This window comes from Hibiscus syriacus, unplaced genomic scaffold, assembly GCF_006381635.1.
Source record: "Hibiscus syriacus cultivar Baekdansim isolate YM2019G1 unplaced genomic scaffold, ASM638163v2 tig00111197_pilon, whole genome shotgun sequence".
Taxonomy (NCBI): domain Eukaryota; kingdom Viridiplantae; phylum Streptophyta; class Magnoliopsida; order Malvales; family Malvaceae; genus Hibiscus; species Hibiscus syriacus.
Genome location: NW_024063013.1, coordinates 326152 through 349475, shown reverse-complemented (window position 1 = coordinate 349475; position 23324 = coordinate 326152). Strand labels below are relative to the sequence as shown.

The 23324-nt window shown below is 32.0% G+C and overlaps 1 protein-coding gene across 1 annotated transcript; it reads left to right on the top strand.

Moving 5' to 3' along the window:
• The first annotated feature begins 19872 nt into the window (after positions 1-19872).
• Positions 19873-22918, top strand: LOC120155551 (methyltransferase-like protein 2). The gene is made up of 9 exons (XM_039167086.1): positions 19873-20161; positions 20245-20465; positions 20551-20681; positions 20860-20893; positions 21147-21222; positions 21350-21527; positions 21645-21734; positions 21841-21940; positions 22234-22918. The coding sequence occupies exons 1-9, from the start codon at positions 19962-19964 to the stop codon at positions 22377-22379; spliced, it is 1176 nt and encodes a 391-aa protein (XP_039023017.1). The 5' UTR covers positions 19873-19961; the 3' UTR covers positions 22380-22918.
• Positions 22919-23324: the final 406 nt, after the last annotated feature.

Sequence of the window (23324 nt, the reverse complement as noted above, 5' to 3'; positions counted from 1 at the left end):
CTTTTGCTTCTTGCTAATCATTATGGCCTTAGTTATATCAAACTTCCTGGGTTTAATTTTCTAGCTTTGCATCTCAAACTGGTGCCATGATTTGATAACCAATCCATGCCTAAGATCATGTTAAAATGGTAGTTCCATTAGATTAACCAAAAAGGTATGACCTTGAATCTCAACAGGACATCTACGATGAACCTTATCCACAAGGACATCTAATCCTAATGGTTTGGAAACTCAAACCCTTATCTCAAGATTATCTGTCATGATGTTTCTCTTTTTTACTAGGTCATAATAAATATAGGAGTATGTGGACCATGAGTCTACTAAAACGGTAACTAGAATAGAAAATACTATGAAAATACCTAAGATCACATTAGCCACATCACACTCTTCTTGAGCCCTGAGTACATATTGGCGTGAAGCCACTATAAGCTCGACACCAGCTACAGATCTAGCTATACATTTTCTTAAATGCCTGAATGTAGCGCTTCATCATCTCAATGGTCCTCTACCCTTCTGAACAGACTAAGTTGGCCTCTAGGTCAATATTGGAGTCACACTATGTGCTTAGAGAAAAATCTAGCGATGTGGTCTAGAGATACACAACCATAACAATATATAGACCCTCGTTGACAAACCTTTAAATACCTCTTATCATAGACCAACGATCGGGCTAGGATGGTTTCCTCACAGAACCACCAACACTCGCCATAAGAATTGATACAAAGGGTATTATACAATTGTCAGATATATCCCCTTTACTTGCACTCTGCCCCAACCTACCAAATTGGCCCGGTGGAGTCCTCCAAGATCCCTATGAGTCTCTAGGACTCTTGGTCGAAGGTTGGGAAGGTGTCGAAGACTCAACTACTCTTATGCTCTGACTGGATGAAGTGTCTAATGCTCTAGTTCTCATGCCTATGACTCTCCCTGTCACCTTTACCTGACAAGTCAACTCAGTAAAAAGTCTTAGTGGGTCGGCTGACTAGATGGGTGAGGATATCTAAGTAGAGGCCCTCCCTAAACCTCCTACAATGGTGGTACTCCGATGCCATAAACTCTAGTGCATACCAACTCAGACGGAGGAACTTTCTCTCGTATTCAAATATGGATCAGTTTTCCTAAGTCAGATGTAGAAATTGATCCCTCAAGTCATCAGTATAAGCCTCGCCCATATTCTTCTGATGAAACTCCTCCAAGAAGTGCTCCCAGGTGGGTCACTCGAGCTTCATCATAAACTCCAAGGTCTCCCACCAGTCTACGAAGTCACCTTTCAACAGGACAGTGATGCACTTTAACATACCCTCTGGTTAAGTTGTAGTTTACAGAGTTCCCTCATGGTGTCTCTCAACCATTAGTTAGCAGCTATCGGATTGTCATCTCTTGAGTTGAAGAAATCAGTAGTCTTATACCTTTGGAGCCTCTCAATTGGGGACTCTTAGTATACTAAAATGGGAGGGTTGACGAAGCTGGCTAGAAAGGTAGTGCAACAAGGGTCCTAGGTATGACTCTCAATATATGACTAAGGGTTTCCATCAGATATCAAAACAAGATCACCTCGTCGACCCTGCATCCTCAAGTATCTCAAACTCATAATCTATGATGAACTCATCATCGGTATCGCCCGCTATTGAAGCTCTACTCTAGTCCCTACCCTCGTGGCTCGAAGTGGTGATATCGTCCAAGACTTAACTTTGAAATTAAGAAAAGAACAAGGAGTTATTATCACTATTCCATACATGAAAGTACTCTTGAATCCCTAGAGGCATTTATACTTATAGACTCTTACTGACTCTAACCCGCGAGTGTTAGAAATGACTAAACCTTTCACTATAATACCACTAAATGTAACACCCTAACCTGATACAACACAAACTTAAGCAATTAGAATGTCATACGGAACCACCGTAGTGGTTAACCTAAAACATTTTCCTTGAAACCATTTATAAAACTATCATTTAAAGATCATTAAGTAAAATGTAATTTAGCATAATCATTTAAGTTATAAATGGGAGCTCAAAAAATATACATATAACAAAATAATAAGATAGAGTATCAAAATAGATTTACGACCCAAGTACATAAATGTTTATGAATAATATATGTCCTCTAGACAAAAGACTCAAGACGTACTCTACTTCTGCTCAAAATGCATCGAACGTCAACTACGTGATAGCTCCTCGAATGCTCCTCCTAAAGACATGTGCAAGAAACAAATTTCAAACGCTAAGCTCACTTGCCCAATGTCACACTAACAACTAAAACATATTGTTTATTTTAAGCTACATTTTTTATGTTTCTCAAGTGTGTATTGGGTGAGTGTTTAATTTGTGCAAACATATTCTTTTTGTTTTGTTTTTTTGCTAAATTTGTATTTACTATTTAGAAGAGTGAGTATTCAAGGTCTTAGGGTATAAACCTTAAATTGTTTGTAAGATTACACCTTGTCCTTAAAGGTAAGCAAATCTAGTGGATTTGAGAAATCCTTAGTGTAGATGCTAAGGTAATGAATGTAGACTTTGTTTTAGAAAGTCGAGCCACTCTAAATAGTTATGCAAAAAGTTTTATTTCTTACTTGCTTTCAAATGGTATCAGAGAGGGTCTTGATTGACAATTTAACAAACTTAAGAAGGTCCTTGAAGAGCTCAATCAACTTAATAAATCAACCAATAAAGATGTTTTCAACTTTTGGCTCCTACAATATTGAAGATTCATAATCCATTACAAGACCTTCATACTTCAATGGTGTAAACTATTTTTATTTGAAGAATAAGATGATGTTGTTAGTTCAAGCAACCGATTCTTCATTTTGGTATGTCATCATTGATGGCTCACTTACTCATCTAAAAACAATTTAGAACGGACCAACAAACATAGGAAGCTAACTCAACTCAATACCAAAGCCATGCATATTCTCTTTTGTGCACTTGGCCCCAATGAGTATAGTAGGGTGTCCTTATTATATAATGCTAAAGAAATTTGGGACAAGCTTGAAGTCACTCATGAAGGTGTGACTCAAGTGAATAAATCAAAGATTGACATTCTCCCACTTAATTATGAGAATTTCAAAAGAAACCCGATAAAGACATCAAAGCCATGTTCGATCGATTCACTACTACTATCAATGAGCTAAAGGGTTCAAACATTTCTACTCAAATAGAGAACTTGTAAGAAAATTCCTTAATAACTTGTCTATGTCATGAGAATCCAAAAAGATAACTATTGAAAAAGTCAAAGATCTTGAAGTTCTTACTCTTGATGAACTTATTGAATCATTTCTCACTCGTGAGATAAGGCTTCAAAGGAAATAAAAGAAGAAGATAAAAGATGTTGGCATCACTCTCAAGTCCACCAACAAATATAAAGAAGATTCAAGTAAAGAGGTGGATGGAAAAGATGAAGAGATGTCCAAGCTCTTCATGAGATTCAAGTGATTCATGTCATCTAAAGAAAAAGAAAAAAAAACATGAATCGAAGAAGGAGAAGGATCCTATCATATGTTATCATTGCCAAAAATCGGAACACGTTAAGTATGATTGTCCTCACTTAAAGAAGAAATGATCAGGCAAGCCAAAGGAGAATGATTTTGTGTCTACTTGGAGTGATGAAGACGTCACCGATGATGAGAATGATGGAGTGGCAAACCTTTTCCTTATGGTCATCCAAGAAGATTCAAAGGTATCATCTAATTGATCTAATTCAAATTCATATACATTTGATGAGTTGAAAGATGTCTGTGATGAATTAGTGTTAGTTCAAAACACAAAAAGATTTATTCAAAATTGAAAATTGAAAATGACTCACTTTCTAAGGCTACTATTGAACTTGAAAGAAAAGTAAATGATTTGTAAGAAAAATTAAATGATTTTAAGAAAAATAATATAGACTTGCAAAAGTTGATTTCCAAAGTTCATGAGGATCATCAAAATAAAATTGATAATCTTGAGAAGAAAAGGCTAATTTTGACAAAATTATTAAAAATAAATTTAAAAGATGAGATTACTTCAAATCAATTTTTTTCAAAAATGGCTTTTACAATAGATATGTTTATTACCTTAAATTTTAAAAATGGTTAAAGTATATGGGTTCCTAAAGGACTCATTGCTACAAAAAAATATAGATATCTTATCTCCATGGATACCTAAGGGGACTGGATTGTTTGAAACTAACATCAATTGGATCAAAAATATTTGGCACCAAAAGTTGTGTAATTTTATATTATAGGTGTGTTGGAGCTATTGTGAGCAAAGTCAAGCTATTTTGGAGCTCTAAAAGATACCAAGGATGGACACTTGAAGAAACGAGACCTAAGAAATCAACCTTAATTCAAGTGGTAACAAATTTTAATCTCATGAAATTTTATGCTTTATATGATTTTATATGTTTATATGCATGATTGAGTGTCCCCACATAGTGCTTAATTGTAATTAGTTAGGGGAATTTATTACTGCATGAGTTGCAATTTTGGCATTATATGCTTATGATGATGATTTTGGCCTTAAATTTGAATTATTTGATTGTTGTTGTGAAATCTTGTTCTCCATGCTCTGTATTAATCATATATGTTGATTTTGAGAATATGATGTTTAAATGTAGAAAAATTGAAATATGCATGTTTAGGATCTTTAGAAACATTGTACGTTTGCATGGCTTGATTTTGACTTTATTTGTGCAAATAATGAACTAAATTGATTAATAATAAAATTTCCATAATTTAATGTTTCAAGTTCACATTCATGCACATTTAGTATCCTCTAACTCATTAAAATTAATTTCCTATCAATAATATGACTTATGTTGCATAAAAGTTGAATCTAGTATCATCCAATTTGGTCATTGGAATAAAAATGCATTTTTTTCAGGAAAAAAGATCAATTTTTTTCTAAAAAGATTGATCTCTTGCATTTTTCCAGAAAATGATTGATCCATTTTTCAAAAGTATCAATCATTTTGAAAAAAAATACCGATCCCTTTATGCGCAAAATATCGATCCCTTTAGGCCAAATGTGCAGGGAGAGGTTGTTTTGAGGCTATTTGCGCTCATTTTATCTATTTTCACTCAAACTTCGAACCTAAACACTCTAAAACTCATTAAATTTGTTTTTACTCAAAATATTTCAATACAAATTGTTTTCAAAGGGGTTTTCTCGATCTTCATCAGTCTTTCATCCTTTCAACGAATCATAGCATCAATTTGAATGAATCGTCACATTTGGGTTCGAATTTATCAAAACCATAACTTTTCAATTTTTGTAAATTCTAACAAATTGGGTTGATTTAGGTGGTTAGAGAACTTATATTTATTGCAAATATTTTTTTTAATTCAGGAGTATTACTCATTGATCAATTTTTCAAAAATCTAAAATCTTTATCTAACACTCACAACGTATTCAATAAAAGTCCCCAACCAAAACCACCTTCAAATTACCATTCTACCATACACCATTTTCTAGCCAAAATTTTAGTTTTAATTCTTCCTAAATCATTTTTGAGCATCCTTAAACATTCTTTTTGGTTCAAAAACTCTTTTTCTTCAAACTTTTCAAAATGCCAAAAAGAAAAACCATGGCTTCAAAGGCACGATCCACAAGCAACCACAAGTTGCTTCTTAGATTAATCATTGTTTTAAAACTACCAAAGCTCGTGAGCGATATGATTCTTTCCTTGCATATCGTCCGATTAAGGAAACTTGAAAAATCGATTTTGAATTTTTAAACAATTTGGGTTTTCCTTACGAGCAAAATTTGAAAGATATGAAACTTTCACTTTTCTTAACTTTCATGGCCCTACCTATCATTCCTTGGTTCGATCTTTTTACTCAAATGCATGTTTCTGAGCCCATGTGGACTCTCACTTTGATGCGATTAAGCATCGTTAGGATGCTCTTGGTGAGGAGGTTCGAGTAATCCATTGTCTACTTGACGAATTTTCCTTCTCTCATTCATCACCATCTTAGTTCATGCATGCATGTTATATCATTTTTATTATTGTATTTTCTAGACTTTTCTACATTTAGACATTTGATTATGGATGTTTGGTGTTATGAACCTATGGTTATTTGATATTTGGATGATTTTCATGTTAGTTATTTAAATATATATGTATTTGATATTTTGGGATACTTATGCTTTTGGTACTTAGTATGCTTATCTTGATTATAGCTTTTTTTTAATTACTTAATCTCCTCGTTATATTTACTAACATTGTGATTTTTTATAACAAAAAGGGGAGAAGTGTAAATGAAAAAAATAAATTTTTAAATAAAATTGGAGCTTAAATTTTTTATAAATTCATAAATCCTTTTATTATTTTTTAAAGGGGGAGAATTTTTCAAAGAGTTTTGTTATATCAAAAAGGGGAAGATTATTGAATTAAGATTTTGATATAACAATAAATTCCAAAATTTATTTTGGACTTAATTGAATTTATCAAAAATAATTTAAAGTACAAATTAACTTGAATAATATGTTTTAAATGTTTTCAAACTTAGTCGAACCTTTTTAAAAACATACTCAATTGTTTTCATGCTTTAAAGTTGAGTTTCCAAGCATTTTTTGCTCAAAGGATCGATCCATTTGACCAAAGGATTAATCCCCTTGAAAAATGATCGATCTCTTGGATTCAAATAAGTTTTGAATTAATCCCTTGTAAAATGGATCGATCCCTTCACCAAAAGGATCAATCCCTTGAGCATTAAGTATTGTTTTTGGTTTTAGGTAACAACTATAATGATTCCCAACAGCTCCAAACGACTAGAATTGATAAAGAAGATATAAATTTAAGGTCAAAGCTTCCCAAGATCAACAAAAGTCATATTGAACCAACCTACCAACATCAAAGTATTTTTTTGATTAATTTTTCAAATTTTTTGTTGTAAACACACTCATGGTTGAGTGAGTGCTTAATTTGTGAAAACATATTTGCCTTGTGAGGTTTTCCCTTTTGTTTTCTAAATTTGTATTTACTCTTTGGGAGAGTGTGTATCCAAGGTCTTAGGTATAAACTTTGAAGTGTTTGTAAGGTTAAACATTGTCCTTAAAGGTAAAAAAATCTAGTGGATTTGAGAAATCCTTAGTGTGGATGCAGTAGTAGATGTAGACTTTATTTTAGAAAGTCAAATCACTCTAAATCATTGTGTAAAAAGTTTTATTTTTCAGTTGCTTCCATAAACTTTTTAAAAGGCCAATTTTTTAACATGCACTTTTCAAATTAGTACTTTCAAACTTATTATGCTTGAATATTTCTTTCTCTTGTACACAATGAAAAATGAGCTTAATCAAGTTCATTTCTCTCTTTGAATTGATTAAACAATATAAGAAGCGATAATGAAATTATAAGAACAAATAATTGTTCAAAAAAACTTAATCTTAAGTGTCTTAAGTTTTAAAGCAATATGAAACATATACTCAATGTGCCCCTCACATTTCCTTGACCATTGTACTATATAGACATCAAAGAAGTAAAAAATGATGTCATTTAAACCTTATTGTTTTTTGGGAAGCTTTTCTCAATTTCGTCAAGTAAACCATTAGTCTTAGTAGTCTTTTCAGATTATGTGTTCCTAAAGGCTTTTAACATGTTGCGCTTCATAGCCACCAGACTTATGCAATTTGAAAAAAACTCACCTCTCAAAATCCCTTATACCAATTAAGGATGTTATCCCCCATGAGAGGTGAAAATTGTTCTTGCCTTATTGCAAAGTCTATGTTCATACAACCAAAACCTTATGTAAGTGCATTTTTCATTACTTAAAATTTGTCTCATTAAGTAAGAGAATAAAAATTGATATTAGCAGAAACTATGACAACAAAAGAACTAGACGAACAAAATAAACAACAAGCTCACATAAGCAAACAATAAATTCAAAATAATGGCTAACTTCCATCTCAAGAGACCAAATGCTACATCAATACTAAATCTTTGGACGGTAATACTAACAACAAACGGTACTCTTGTTGCGGTAATCAAACATGACAATAAACTATGTCAAACAAAAGATTAATCTTTGGACTATTGTAATGCTCACATAAAAAATACCTTATAATTATCACATGTTATTACCATGTGTCGCTTAAAATCCTACCAAATATGAATTAATTTTAATAAAATCTGATCAATTAATAAACACATGAATCACAAGAAACATAATCATCTTGATATTTTAATTAAATTCATCTACACAAAAGAGATGACTTTGGTGACATTATGTTTAAACTAATCTATCAAAATATTAGACATAGCTATAATATGAATTAATTTGTTTCAATATATATATATATATATATATATTCTATTAACCAACAATCAAAATAAAAAAAAAACCCGAATTAAATATATACATATATTGGATTAGCAATATAAATGAAATCATAGAAATATTGTCAACCAATCAATTTCTCTCAATGTATCATTCAAGTAAATTAAAAGATAACCAAAATAATAATAAATTTGAATACACTTAAATCTTATCTCAAGATATCAGATGCTCCATTAATATTTCATCTTTAGATAAAATATTTACCTTAAATGAAATCTTGTGCAGTAATCAAACACTAATAATAAGAACATATAAAACAAAAATCTTTCTTTAGGCTGATTTATTTACTCATACATCAAACTGAATAATAATAACATGCTTATTACCAAAGTTGTACATGCGATTATGTCAATATTAATCTTTCTTTAGGTCAATCAATACTAACATATCCTGAGTTATATGCACATAACCCTTTATATTTTAAAATATTTTCCATAACTAGGATCACTTTAACGACTTATCACTTAATTAAGTTATCTCAAAATAAATATCAATATTCAAATTTATATTTATATAACAATCAAAGGTCAAACTGAATTTTTTTATTGTACTACAATACTAAAAATAAGGTTACATAAATAGTGCTATTAAAAACCGGAAACTCAAGTCTTTGATTGTTTTTGAAGAATTCCTTAAATAAGCATTTAGCTCACAACTTCATAAGTCACGAAAAACTAAACCGAATTCAAATTAATATTTAACCAAAAGTCAAGGTCAAATTACATATTAGTAAATTAAATCTTTAATCAAATTGAATCAAATATACAATGCCAAATTTATATTTCATAATCCATAATAATCAAAATATTAAAACTGAATTTTCTAATCACGTCATGATTCCGAAGTAACCCATAACAAGGTTTCTAGACGTTATTAGAAACTAAAAACCTAAATCTTTGATTAATCCTCAAGAATTTCTTAATCATGAATTCACCAAATTAAACTCAAACATGATATAAGAAACCAAAATTAAATAGTCACAAAATGCGATAATAACATGTCCAAATTAAACAAAACTTTCTCGAACAATACCATAAGTAGAATAAACTCATGATGTAAATTATAAACTTTAAAACAAAAATAAGGGATTTTAGAATTGCGTGAGTCAAATTCAATATCAATGCAACAAATTCTCACATCTTTATTGACACCATAAATAAATTTAGAATCTATCTCAAAGCAGAACCCATAAATTGAGATAGAATTGAAAGTTTAAATCTCAAAAGAATATATATGAGACAGTACATGCATACAACACAATTAACCTAAATTATCAGGTTAATAGCTTCGTTACCAATTCCAAGACAATTGAACATCAAATCATAGCCTAAGATCCATGTCTAAACTGCTAAACATGTTGTACCATGACAAAGATATTCTTATCATAAACGATAGATTTTTATATCATAAACACCTCAACGATGATAAACAAAAAGATTTAATCCTAAAATATTGTTTCCATGAGAAAAACATGTACCTAAACTTTTAATATCAAGCTTTTATTCAAATACCAAAATATAATATCCATAATTTTATGAATGAACCAATAAAATAAAAAAACGATTGGTTCTCAATGATTTAACATGATCTGACGATGATGCTACGTGTTAGAATCAAACCATAATAAATATGAAATCAAATCAGGATTTAATCATACCAAATCATCAAGAATAAAATAATAGACTTGGAAGTATACCTGAATTAATCGATAAGTTGAAATCATTGAATATTTATTTGGTTTTGATCTTCAAAGAAGATAGAGTTCTCTTGAGTATAAACTCTCTAACGGGGATAAAAGAAAATACGAGATTGTCTATTTCTTGAGGACCATAACCCTTCTATATAGTTGGTTTAAAAATCAATTATTGTTTGTACTTATAGCTCTACCTCTCATCAAATTATAAATACACTTTTAATAGTATCAACAATTTTATTTCCACGACACTTTTAATACCTTATGACTTTTATAACATAATTGGTCACTTAATTTATGTCATATTTTATGATACCAATATATGTTATAAATATGTGCCCATAATTATCGATTTTAATCCAACATTAAAACCATCGCGTGATTGCTCATTCATTCCTTTTCCCTCGTTTGTTGGTTTTTTTTTTCAATCGATCGTTGCTCCCCTCTACTCTCGTTGTGCCATCGTGGTAGTCCAAACAAGTCGCCAAACTTAGTAGCTGGATCATGTCTCTATCCCTAGTACAGTTGTGCATTCATTGCCGATCATTTTCGGTAAGTTCACCACTAGTTATGGCTCACCCCGTCACCATAGCTGCTATCTTTTTTTGTTCTCGGTCGTCTTCTGGTCGAGGTTCGCATGGAAGGGCTAAAGCGATCGAGTTTAGGCCAAGCAACACTTGGGTTGGTTGATTCTGACCATTAAACGTTGTTGCCTCACCGTGACAGCCCTGTGACTGTCGTACTTTTGTCGTGAGGGATATCGTTCACATGTTTGGGGCTGCTAACCTACTACCGAAGTGTCGTGGCACCGTCATCGGCGGTTGGGATTTGACAGAACCGAAAGTCCCTTTTTGGGATCAACAGCTACTGTTAGGGTCTCGTTTTGAATCGAATATTAATTATTTAATATATTTTTTGCTTCATATTGTCGTAAAATATTCAGAAAATCATTGAATTGAGATTCAATGTATGCATCGTATTTTGCAGAAGATGTGGATTTGGGAAAGGTGTTACCACCCCCTGCCTTTACCTGCTAACTTTGAACAGATTCGGATTACGAGGACTGATCGTAAGTTATAGTGTAAAACAGTAAATTCAATTTGATTTCCTTATTTTCGTTAGAATAGTAAAGTATTGTTAATAATTTTATAGGAGTATATTCAGTCTAACCCAGAGCTGATCGTGCAAACGTCACATTCTTCGTTAGAGTTATTTTACGGAAGTGTGTCTCTTGTTATGCTATAGAATTGTTTAGTGTAATTTTCTGATTGCTTGTTGTGATCTTTGTTTGATATCGGACTATGATGATGATACTTGTATGTTTACCAAATAATATGTACTTCAGTTTTGACTTGAGAATACATGTTCATTGTTATTCTTCAGTATGTGATACATGATTAATTGTCGGACTCTTATGTGATGCATTCATATATACATGAAACTTTAGTTTTAAGTTCTGATCAGAAATTGATTTAAATTTTACCATGTCATATTGGGTTGAGATTTATAATCAGAGAAGTTCAATGAATTCACCCTACGAGTTGAATTTCACTTTGGATTATCAGTGACTCATCCCTTTGAGACGGACTTCCACTTTAAACGGTTTAATAAAGAGTGATTTTGTGGAACTTACTCTTCGGACGATTTAAGGTGTTTGGGTGCATTTATATTTGCATAATAGTTATGCCATGAAAATAATGATTCGGATTATGATTATGGTTTGTAATACGAAACTTGTGTGTTGAGTTGCATTTTAGAGACACACTAAACTTAATAGTTTACACCTTCATTGTTTTTCCTTCAGATACTCATATTTAGACGACCTGATACTTAAAGTGTCTCTTCACTTTCAAATAAAACTATTACGTTCAGTATGAAATTTATCTGGATTTTCTTCTTCAGGTTTTTATTTATTATTTGGGATTAGTATTTATATAAATGAGACTTTGGACATTATTATTTTAAACTATTATACATGCATTTTTGGATCTTTATTATTTATTTCAGAATATTTCTTAAACATTGGTTTCTAATGAAATTTTGAATTTGAACACGAGTAACATTTTAATATTTAACATGATAATTTTTGGATTATTTAATTTTAAAATAGTTGCCTTAAGTAACATGTTACAAGTGAATCCTTTAAATCTAATCCATTACCTCTAGGTCGGGTAGAAAGGTTACATTAAGTGGTATTAGAGTCAGGTTCAACCTTGAACTGCATAACTTAACCATAGAATTTTTAACTAAAAATGATTTTTGCATGCACAAAAATATATTCGGGCAAAAATGGGATTTACATAATAAATTATTTTCTTACTCTTTCCTTTTTCCTATTTTTAAATAGTAAATTAATGTTAAAACGAAATTTCAAGTATCAACTCTAACCATAGAATTTTGCCTTTTGTTGATAGTTCACTATGCCACCATGTAAGAGTTCTTGGTTAGCGACCAGTCAAGGTCATGGTTGTGTCACTCATAGTAGAGTTGACCCTCCACCCTAGTGGATCATGTGTAGAATCAGAATGAGATTCACAAAACTGATAGAGATAAGAATTTTGTTTTCTTCACAATACATGGTCGTATGTTTGTTAGAGGTTTGGTTTTAGGTTTTTTTTTATGATGTGTTGCATGTTGAATGTTTATCTTAATCATTTCCTCTTAGTAGGTATGATTAGAGTTTTATTTGTCCGATTCGCTTCAAAATCTAATTTGCACTCAGAACGATCAGGTCATTCTTCATGGTCGAGTATAAGGTGTTATATTTCTCCCACTTTTTCACTTATCAAAGAATGAGAAATGTGTTACTAACTTACTTAGGAACCCAAAAACAGATTAAGGGGGCTTCTTAGGGTCTTATTCTTCCCCAAAATCAACTAGTTCTATCAAAGTTGTTAAAATCTCTCTAAACCCCCAATTAAGGTTTTTATGACCAAAACTTGAAAAAGGGGTTTTAATGGAAGATTAAGAGGTGAGGATTTCACTTCTTACCTTACAAATTCGAAATAAGGATACAGGGATAACATACCTATTACATTTACCCAAGCCACAATAAAGGAGATGAAGTTTGAAAAGATGACGAAGATAATGTTGGTGAAAAAAATGAGATACGAGAAAAAAGTCGTCTTTTTCTCCTTCCAAGCCTGGTGACATCACTTAAGTTAATGAAATCAACCATTGAAACCACAAATGGGATAATTGCCTCCTTGGTCTACCTTCCTTTGCTATTAATTAAAATATCCTTTTTTTTTTATGGCTAAATGGGTTCTAACCCAAACCAAAACAAGCTCAACTTAGCCCAAAGCTTCTTAATGGGTACATGGGTTTATCTAAAACCCACTCAGTTAACCCGAAACTATAGTCCGAAATTTGGGCATAATAAATTCGGTACTTAGAATGTCACTTCACTTTCAGATAAAACTATTACGTTCTGTATGAAATTTATTTGGATTTTCTTCTTCGAATTTTTATTTATTATTTGGGATTAATGTTTATGTCAATGAGACTTTCGACACTATTATTATTTTAAACTAATATTTATGCATATTAGGATTTTTATTATTTATTTCAGAATATTTTTTAAACATTAATTTTTAATGAAATTTTAGATTTGAACTCAAGTAGCATTTTAATATTTAACATGATAATTTTTGGGGTATTTGATTTTAAAATGGTTACTTTGAGTAACATGTTACAAGTGGGCCCTTTGAATTCGATCCATTACCTCTAGGTCGAGAAAAAGGGTTACAAATAAATTAAAGATACATACACACATTATAAATAATACCAAACAAGAAAGAGCTAATTATAACTGTCAAGAGAAAAAATGGTCTTAATTTTTCAACACGTTGATTGTAATGTAATGAAAGAAAGTCTCGTATGATACAAAGCACCGAGCATGGAGGAAATCAGAGAGTTGGCATACCTAAAGTGTTCGGAACTACAACAAACTCGTCCAGTTTGTTGGATGCAGATACATTAAGATTTTTACCTGTTTCATTATGTTCCAAAACTTGGTCTTGATCAAGGTCGTGCAAGAAAGCCATTGAATCGAAACATTGATCTGATGAAATGCTTGCGGCGCATGAACTGTCTGAACTCGACGAAGATGCCGGGTTGTCAAGATCCTTCGGTTTAAGAAAGTCACCTCTTGAAAAGATAATAATTCTAGCTCCCGAGATAAAGTTCGTTTCAACTATGTTGTCTCCTTGATGCTCCCGAGCCGGAAGTCTTTCTGCAACACCCAGTACTTCTGTACTATCATGCTTGTTCACCTTCAAATTATGGCTACACCTCAAGTAGACAAATAAAACATAAAAACAACGTCACAATTTAATTATTAGAAGATGTTGACATGTATTAGAAAAACTCATCCTCTTTAGATTTTCTCCCAATATTCCTCATGTTAACGAGCGGCTTATTTTTTTTAGTACAGTGGGAATGATGCAGCTTGAGCGTCCATGTGAAGGTGCTCCATCACTCCTCTTGGCGGCTCCAGAAACGCTTGAAAATCTGCAGAAATATTCCAAACTAGCCGAGCTAAACCATCGGCAACGCGATTACATTCTCTGGGTACGTACTTAAATTATAGGTAGCAGTCCCGCTGAATCAAATTGTAGGTACGAGCGGCTTATTTAAATTACAAAAGAAGTATTTATTCATCATAGCCACGTTAATCAGATAACTAATCATCAGAGAATAACTAATTAATTAACTAATCAGATAATAAACTAACTTATTATTTGTTTATCTAACTCTCTGCAAGTTATTGATTTAAATACATTTTTCACCCTCAATTTAAACCTCAAGTGATTATGTTGTGAACTTCCAAGTAAATTTTAAGTAAACTACACAAATGGTCACTAAAGTTGTAAATTTTTATTTTTCTACTCAAATTTCAAAAGTAACGAATTAGTTATTAATATTATCATTGTATAACAAATTGGTCATTGATGTTATTGATTTACAATAAAATGATCACGCTGATGTGGAACGTTAAACCAGTGATTTGACTCTATTTTATTACAAGAGACTGCCGCACAAATGACTATTTGACTTCTAAAAACTTTTGACATGCATTTAAGAAAAAATTTAATTTCAATTTTTTTTCTTCTTCACTGTTCTTCTCCACCATAAAACCGAAAAGTGTTGAAGAATTCACCGATGCAACAGTCGATGGCCAGAAATCACCTTAACTGATGGAGCATCAACATCATATGACCTCCATTACTGGACAGAGCATCAACCCTATACTTCTGTGACTTGTTGCCATAAAATCTGAATGTGTGTGTCGTCGTCTTTGTATCAATATCTTACGATTTTTGTCGGTATTTTTCCAATCTATTTATAATCATCCACGACTTTCTTCCACCATTGTCTACTTATTTTTGTTAAACTGTAAAATCCAAACCGACAAAGATGCCCAGGTTTACGCGGACTAAGAAATAAGTGAAGTCTCTTCTGATATAAGGAGAGAACCTCAGTTTTTTCTACCTTTGTTGTGCTTAGTTTTGATGAATGTCAGGCGGTAGTTTTTATGTCTCTTCAAGCACAGTTCTTTTATAAAAATATGGGTTTGCCTTTGCCCATTCTTTCTTCATTTGAAGGTGGTTTTAGTCTTCAAGAGCTTTCTTCTCAACAAAATGCTCAAAATTTGGTTTCCATAGCAGTTTCTCAACCTTTAGATGCTCAAATGAAGATTCAAAGGAAGATGATTACTTTCTTCAGTTACTGGTAAAATATGCATTACGAGAGCCCCAAAAAAATCAACAACTAGTTATCCTGCCAACCAAAGACTGTGGAATCAAAGGCATTGTTTGAAACACAACAAGCTCTCGAGAATCCTTTGAATAAGAAAGAAACTACTTAGTTGGCATATTTGAAACCTTCATTGAAAGAGTGTCTATCTAGATTTAGACACCATTATTGTGGACGATATGCAAAAGTTGTGCAACATCACTTGTTCATACTTAAACTAACCATGTTTTTTCGTTTCTAGTTCATGAACATGAATATTTGTGTATAGTAATGGGGTCGCATGGTGTTGATGCTCCACCAGCCAGAGTGATTTAAGACCATTAGTTGTTGCACCGGTGAACTCTGCAACACTTTTTGATTTTATGATGGAGAAGAACGGTGAAGAGAATTTCACTAATATGAAGAAAGAAAATACAAGAGGATTTTGGAGAAATAAAAACTTGATATCTTACTCTTACCTTTAGTATCTATTTATAGATATATATACTTGATTACAGAGGAAGCTTATAAAGTAGAAATCTACATAAAGTAGATTTTCTACATAAAAGAAAAAAATAAAGTTTCTACTTCTAATCAAACTAGATTTCTTATTTTCCCTAATAAATTTAATTAATTTGTGTCACTTTGAATTTGATTCAACTATAACAAATCTCCACCTTATCGAGAATTCTGAAAGTGCGAAGTTTTTTGTTACAAAACACCAAAATTCAATGAGACACCCAAACTCAACAAAAAAAATAATTCTTCACTTCAACGAACACGTTCTCTACCTTTTCCGCAACACTCCCCAAAGGGGTAATCTTAAGTAGTGGACACCGACCGAATCTAAACTTTTTATGTGTTTGGATTTAGTCTTCACATCGACATGGTTATCATAAGTGTCAATTTTGCTCACGAAAGTATCACCACGAGCAATATCATGCACAACAAGATCTCGATCATTAAGGATAAATTCTATCTTCAAATTCGTTATGCCCACGAAATTGAACTTTTTTCTACTTCACATAATTGTTCTTCCCATGGTCATCTTATTCAACAAAAATCTTGTTTCGCTTAATTTAGTCAAGACATTTTTACCAGTAACAGTGTTATTTGACACGGGAGAGGAAACATCAGTTGCATTATCTAAAAGTGTTAAACCCTGTAAAACTTAAAAGTTGGCAATCTTTCTCTACCATTTAATCACAATAAGAGAGCCCTTGCAAATTTTCATAGCTCCACCTTCAATGGAAAATTTGTACCCTTTTGAATCTAAGGTACCCAATGAAATTAAATTTCTACTTAAATTTAGAACATGTATCATATTACCAAGTGTTCAAACAATCTCATTTAACATATTAATCTTGAATGTGTCAATACCTGTGACTTTACAAGGGACATTATTTCCCAAAAATACATCACTTGTAAATACAACCTTATACATCACAAATTAGTCACGATTGTGACTTATATGAAAACTATTACCAGAGTCAAGTATCCATTCATTACTTGTTATAGAGTTGTTATCACACTCCTTCGCTACATCTGCTTCACTAGATTTTCCAGAGTTCTGCTCTTCAGTTTCTCTTTACAAAAATGACAAGTTTTACCTCGGTTGAAAGATTTTGATCTATCATTTCCTTTACTAGTAGAAGAACTTTTCTTTTCTGCCACAGTGTAAGCTAGTCAATCCATGCACCACGAGACCCTCTGTCTAGGACTCGAAACTAGATATAAATGATTTATCTGTTCGAACAAGTGTAGGTCATTGTACACCTCTTCAAGAGTGAGTGTTTCACGACTGTACAAGATCGTGTATCTAAAAGACAGTAGGAAGAAGGCAATGAACGTATGAGGATCAGTCCTAAGTTTTCTTGATTATACTTCATTTCTAAAGTCTCAAGATCGAAGACGATTTCTTTGAATGCGGTAAGATGCTCTTCAAGAGATGAGCTTCTACTAACTTGAACAAATAAAGACAATATTTTACGTGCAACTTGTTGGTGAACGATTTCTACATATATAGTTATTCCAATTTTGCCCACAAAGAAGCAATAATTTTTTTCTTTCAACGCATATGATGTAAGATTTGATTTGATAATTGTAAACGGATCTGAGATAGTGTCTTATGATCCTTACGTTTTTCTTCGTTTGTCCAATCTGACAATGACTTCTTTATCAAACTCTTTCAATGCATCATCTAAGTCCAATTGTGCAATGATATCCTGAATCTTCACCTGCCACAATGATAACCTAGTGTTTTGATCCAACATTGGAATATCATATTTCATTATTGTCATAGTCTTGGACTCGAAGCTTTGATACCAATTTATTATAATATCGAAACAATTATCAACAAACAAATATACACAATCGAAAAAGAAAAACAAAGAACTTTAAGATTTACGTGGAAAACTCCAAAGGAAAAAAACCATGGGTGGAGGAGAAGAATTTCACTAATATGAATGAAGAAAATATAAGAGAATTTTGGAGAAAGAAAAACTTGATATCTAGCCCTTACTCTTAGTATCTATTTATACTGATATATACTTGATTACAAAGGAAACTCATAAAGTAGAAATCCACTTAAAGTAGATTTTTTACATAAATGAAAAAAAAGTTTCTACTTCTAATCAAACTAGGTTTCTTATTTTTTTTAATAAATTAAATTAATTTGCGTCTCTTTGAATTTGAGTCAAACTATAACATGTTGGTCCAAAGTTTTTAGAAGTTAAACAGTCATGGCAATCTTATGTAGCAAAACGATGCAAAGTCGTCGATTTAACGTGCCACATCAGCATTTCGTTACCTCCAATAATGGTTGTTAATGGTGAGTGACCATTTTGTTATAAACCGATAATATCAATGGCCAATTTGGTACAAACTGATAACGTTAGTGACCAATTAGTTACTTTTAAAACTTTAGTAGAAAAACAAAAATTTAGTCAAACTTTAGTGATCACTTATGTAATTTACCCTAAAATTCAATATTTTCTGAAAACATACATTTTTTGCATTATCTAAGATAAAAATAATTTTAATAAAAAATAAGATATAAATAAATTTAATAAAATTAAATATTCATTTAATTAATATAAAAATTATATATATATATATATATATATATATATATATATATATATAACCCAACGAAGAGGTAAGGTCAACTATAGTTTTAGTGAAAATCTCAACATAATAATCACAACTATTATGTATAAAATAAGTAATATTCCCTATTTGCCACTAAATATGTCTTTTTTATTTTTAGTATTATTTTATTTAAAATATTTTATTGAAAAAGTTAAAAGATAATAATATTTAGAGTTAATTGTATTATGCATTCTCAATCTATGATCTTTATTTCAAATTGATCCCTAAATTTTTAAGCATTTCAATTTCACCCCTAAATTATGACTATCATTCTAAATTAATCCTTAAACTTTTAACATTTCATTTTCATCCCCAAACTATGATCTTCATTCTAAATTGATCCCCAAAATTTTTGAACATTTCAATTTAGTCCTAAATTATACATGTTTACTAATCACATCACTTGTTAATAAAATCGTTAAACCGAGTCATATTATTATATGTTTGAAAAAAATAAAAATTAGGTTAAACTATGGTTGGAATGGATTACATATTCGGGAATTTGAAATTAAAATTGAAGATGCAAAAGTTTAGGGACTAATTTAGAATGATATTCGAGGGTGAAATTGGAATGTTAAAAAGTTTAAAGACTAATTTAGAAGGAGAGTCATAATTTTGAAATGAAATTAGAATGTTTAAAAGTTTAAGAACTAATTTAAAATAAGGGGCATAGTTTAGGGACATATGATAATATTTATATTTTTTACCCTTGAATATCTCTTTTTTTATATCTATAAAATAAATTTATCAAATTTATCGATAATTTTTTAAAGTAATTTTGTCGTTTTTAATTAAATATATATATTAAAACTATGCATATACCAATATAAAACGTAAATTCTAAGGCAAAAGAATTATAAAAAGAAGTAATAGGTTGCGGCTAGGCCCGAAGCAGCCAATTATTCAAGTCCAACCCAATCTGCCAAAAATGAACAGCCTCGAAAGACTCCACGAGCGGCTAAAGAAAGGCGTAGCTGAGTTGAACTGTGAAAATGGAGAGCGAACCGAAACCAAGCGACGAGCTATCTAGATTCCTTGATTCCGGTTTTTACAACTTTCCGAATTCAAATGCCGTATTCATCGACCCAGTTCGCGTGCTTAATCAATCCTACACTCGTTTTAGGGTATCTCCTTTCACCTATTACTCCCGCTTCTTTGAATCCAAACACCCAGCTCAAGGATCCAATCCTAAGAAACGAAAACGAAAATCGAAGAAACAAGATCGCTCCCTCAATGAAAAAGAAAAAGCAGCGGAAAAGCGTCATCAGGTAAATTAATCACAATCATGGAAACGGTCTTTTGTTTATATATATAAATTGTTTTTCATTGCCTTTTTTCCTGTTTCGTTAAGGAGGTGGTGCCTTATATTGAAGGCGCATGAATCTTTACTTGGAGCAGCTGATTTTTCTGCGATTATGAGGAAAACGAGGAGTGTCTTTTGTTCTTCACCGGAGCTAAGTGGTGGTGAAGAACATTCTTTCATTGAGCTTGGGAAAGTTTGGCAAGCTCCTTTGTATGATATAACTCTTGATTTTAAGTTAAGACGACTGGAAAACGAGACTGATAATGGAGGTTTGTTTAAGAATGATGTTCTTTGGTTTAATGAATAACATTTTTTTTATTAATTATTCGATAGTGACTCTCGCATCTGCTTCAGAAAATCGAATCAATGAGCGGAGAGTGCTTCCGATTTTTAATAACTTAGTGGTCAACGGCAAGCCTGAAGATGTGGAGGCCGAATTTCTGAATAGGCATTATATTTTACCTAGACTGAGTTGCTTCTACATGGTGTGTTGATTTTCCTTTTTAAAATGTCTAAAAATAAGGAAAATATTCAAAACATAGAATTCATGGAAATGTTCAACTATTATTATGTTATCATTTGGTGGAAATTAAATTGCATATTTGAAATGTTTCAGATTATTTTTATAATGTCTTAATGTTTTTTTCCTTGACCATGTTGAAGTCGGATTTGGAGCAGATTTGCGATATCGTTCCTGGTAAATATTAAACCTTAAGTTCCATTCAATTTAGGATGCATTATATGTTTCATATTGCAATAATTCATGTTGAGAGATGACCCTCAACCTTTTAGTCAGGCATTGAAATCATGCCACTTGCGATTCCAATATGTTATCTGGTTCTGCATTTTCTTATTGGGTCATGTTTGCTAAATTTTTCATCAGCTGTTTTAAAATCACTGTGAAATAGAATTATGATGAACATTTTCTTCCTTTTTTTTGGCTGATACAGCTGTATCTGATAGTGGCTTCAACCTTATAGTTATTGATCCTCCATGGGAAAATGGAAGTGCCCGTCAGAAATCAGTGTATGCAATCACATATTTAAGTGTCTCAAAGACAATATAACTTTTGACCCTTGAGAGCTTCCTTATCATAATCTTGTGTTTTTTTTGCCAATTTATTTTTGTATGTTTTTTTTCTTGATTACTTCAGGTACCCAACTTTACCAAACCGGTATTTCTTATCTCTTCCTATAAAGCAACTTACACACACAGGTGGTGCACTTGTGGCCTTGTGGGTGACAAATAGAGAGAAATTGCGTAACTTTGTCGAGAAAGAGCTATTCCCCGCATGGGGAGTTAGATATATTTCCACTACTTACTGGTTGAAGGTGACCCCCCATGCACCTTTTTTTTAAAAAAAATCTTTCTGTTATGTATTTGGATGAAGTTAAAACAGTGCTTATTGCTAGTTATCATTTCATTTGGCTTTTGCTCGAGGTTTTCAGGTGAAAGGAGATGGTTCGTTGATCAGTGATCTTGGCTTCTTTCATCATCGACCATATGAATGCCTTCTCCTGGGATATTGTAATGGAAATGTAATGAGCAAATGCTATGCATTGTGTCTATTTTTAATTGTGTTTTTAGTTGCTAGTGGCTCCTGACTGGATTCTTTTTGTTCCTTACCTTGTGGAACTTTTACAGGAAATGGATTCAGATTGCCTTTCAGAATTTATGCCCATAAAAGATAAACGTATTATCATAAGTATTCCTGGTGGTTACTCCAGGAAGCCCCCGATTGGAGGTATTATTTTATTGATAGGGTACTTAAATAGTTCTTATAATATATGGTTTCAAGCATTTATTACCTCTTCACCATGCCATCAAAGATGTTCTTGACCAAAACATGAACTATTTTTCTAATAATTTTCCTTCTTTTGTATAAATCATTTGAAAAGGACAATACTTGCGTAATTCATCTTTTAATGGTTATGAAATAATTACCCCTGTTAAATGATAACCAACTCTTGCATGGCTACTCAGTGCCTGAATTTTGCTCATTTAAAATTCTGTTCTTCTGTTCTTTTATGCTTGTAGAATTACTGTTGGAGCATGTTCCAGGAGTTAAACCTGCTAGATGCATTGAACTCTTTGCTAGAGAAATGTTAGCTGGGTGGGTTTCTTGGGGAAATGAACCACTTCACTTTCAGGACTCAAGATATTTTGAAACAGTGAATACGTAAATTATCCTGGGACTGCCATCTCATGGGAATCTGCATTCAAAGTTTACCTGGTATAGATTGGTTTGGTTCAGTTTCATATCCCCAAACACATTATCCTAGCTTGGATGGTTATCAATCTGTGCCGATCTAAGATAAAATGAGCAAATGGAGCCTTTCAGTAGCTGAAGATGAAAGCTGTATATCCAGATTGCCTAGGCCTATTGGAGATTGGCAACACTGATAAAAAGTTGAGAGCCGAAGCACTGATCACTCTCCTCGGTCCTCACTAAGCTTGCTTCGAGTGACTGCTTTGATTTACTATGTTACTCAAGAAAGGAACATCGGATTCCTTGGGCTTGGCATGAGAGAATAAACAGTGATATTCCCAGTTCACTGCATGGAACTTGAAGCATTTCCAATGACCCCGTGAGTCATATCTGCTTAGTTAAATTTTCACTTCTGTTTTGTTACATCTTCTGGTCTGTTTAGTTTCCTGTTAGTTGCAGAATTGTTTTCACAATGGCAGGTCACGCCCGGATTCTTGGCTTGTATGAAAATATAGAAAAGTTTTGTAATAATGTATATGGACTTTATGTTATTGTTTAGTAACCAAAAAAAAGGCAAAATATTACTGTTGACATTTTTCGACGAAGATGTATCTTTAATAGGGGTGAGCGTTCTATCAAGTTGAGATTAAAAACTTTAAGTTATTCGAGTTAACTAGTTCTATTTTACATTTTGAAGTTGACTTAAAAAAATTTCGAATCAAGTTGAGCTTATAAAATTCGAGTCGAGTAGAGTTTAGTTAAATTTTTATTTAAATTTAATTGTAAATACTTATGATATTATTATATTATTTGATTTCAATTTAAATAATTTTTATAACCATATATAATACATATGTTATTCATTATATAATATTCATATATTATACAAGTCGAGGATTTTACTCAAATTTGAAAATCA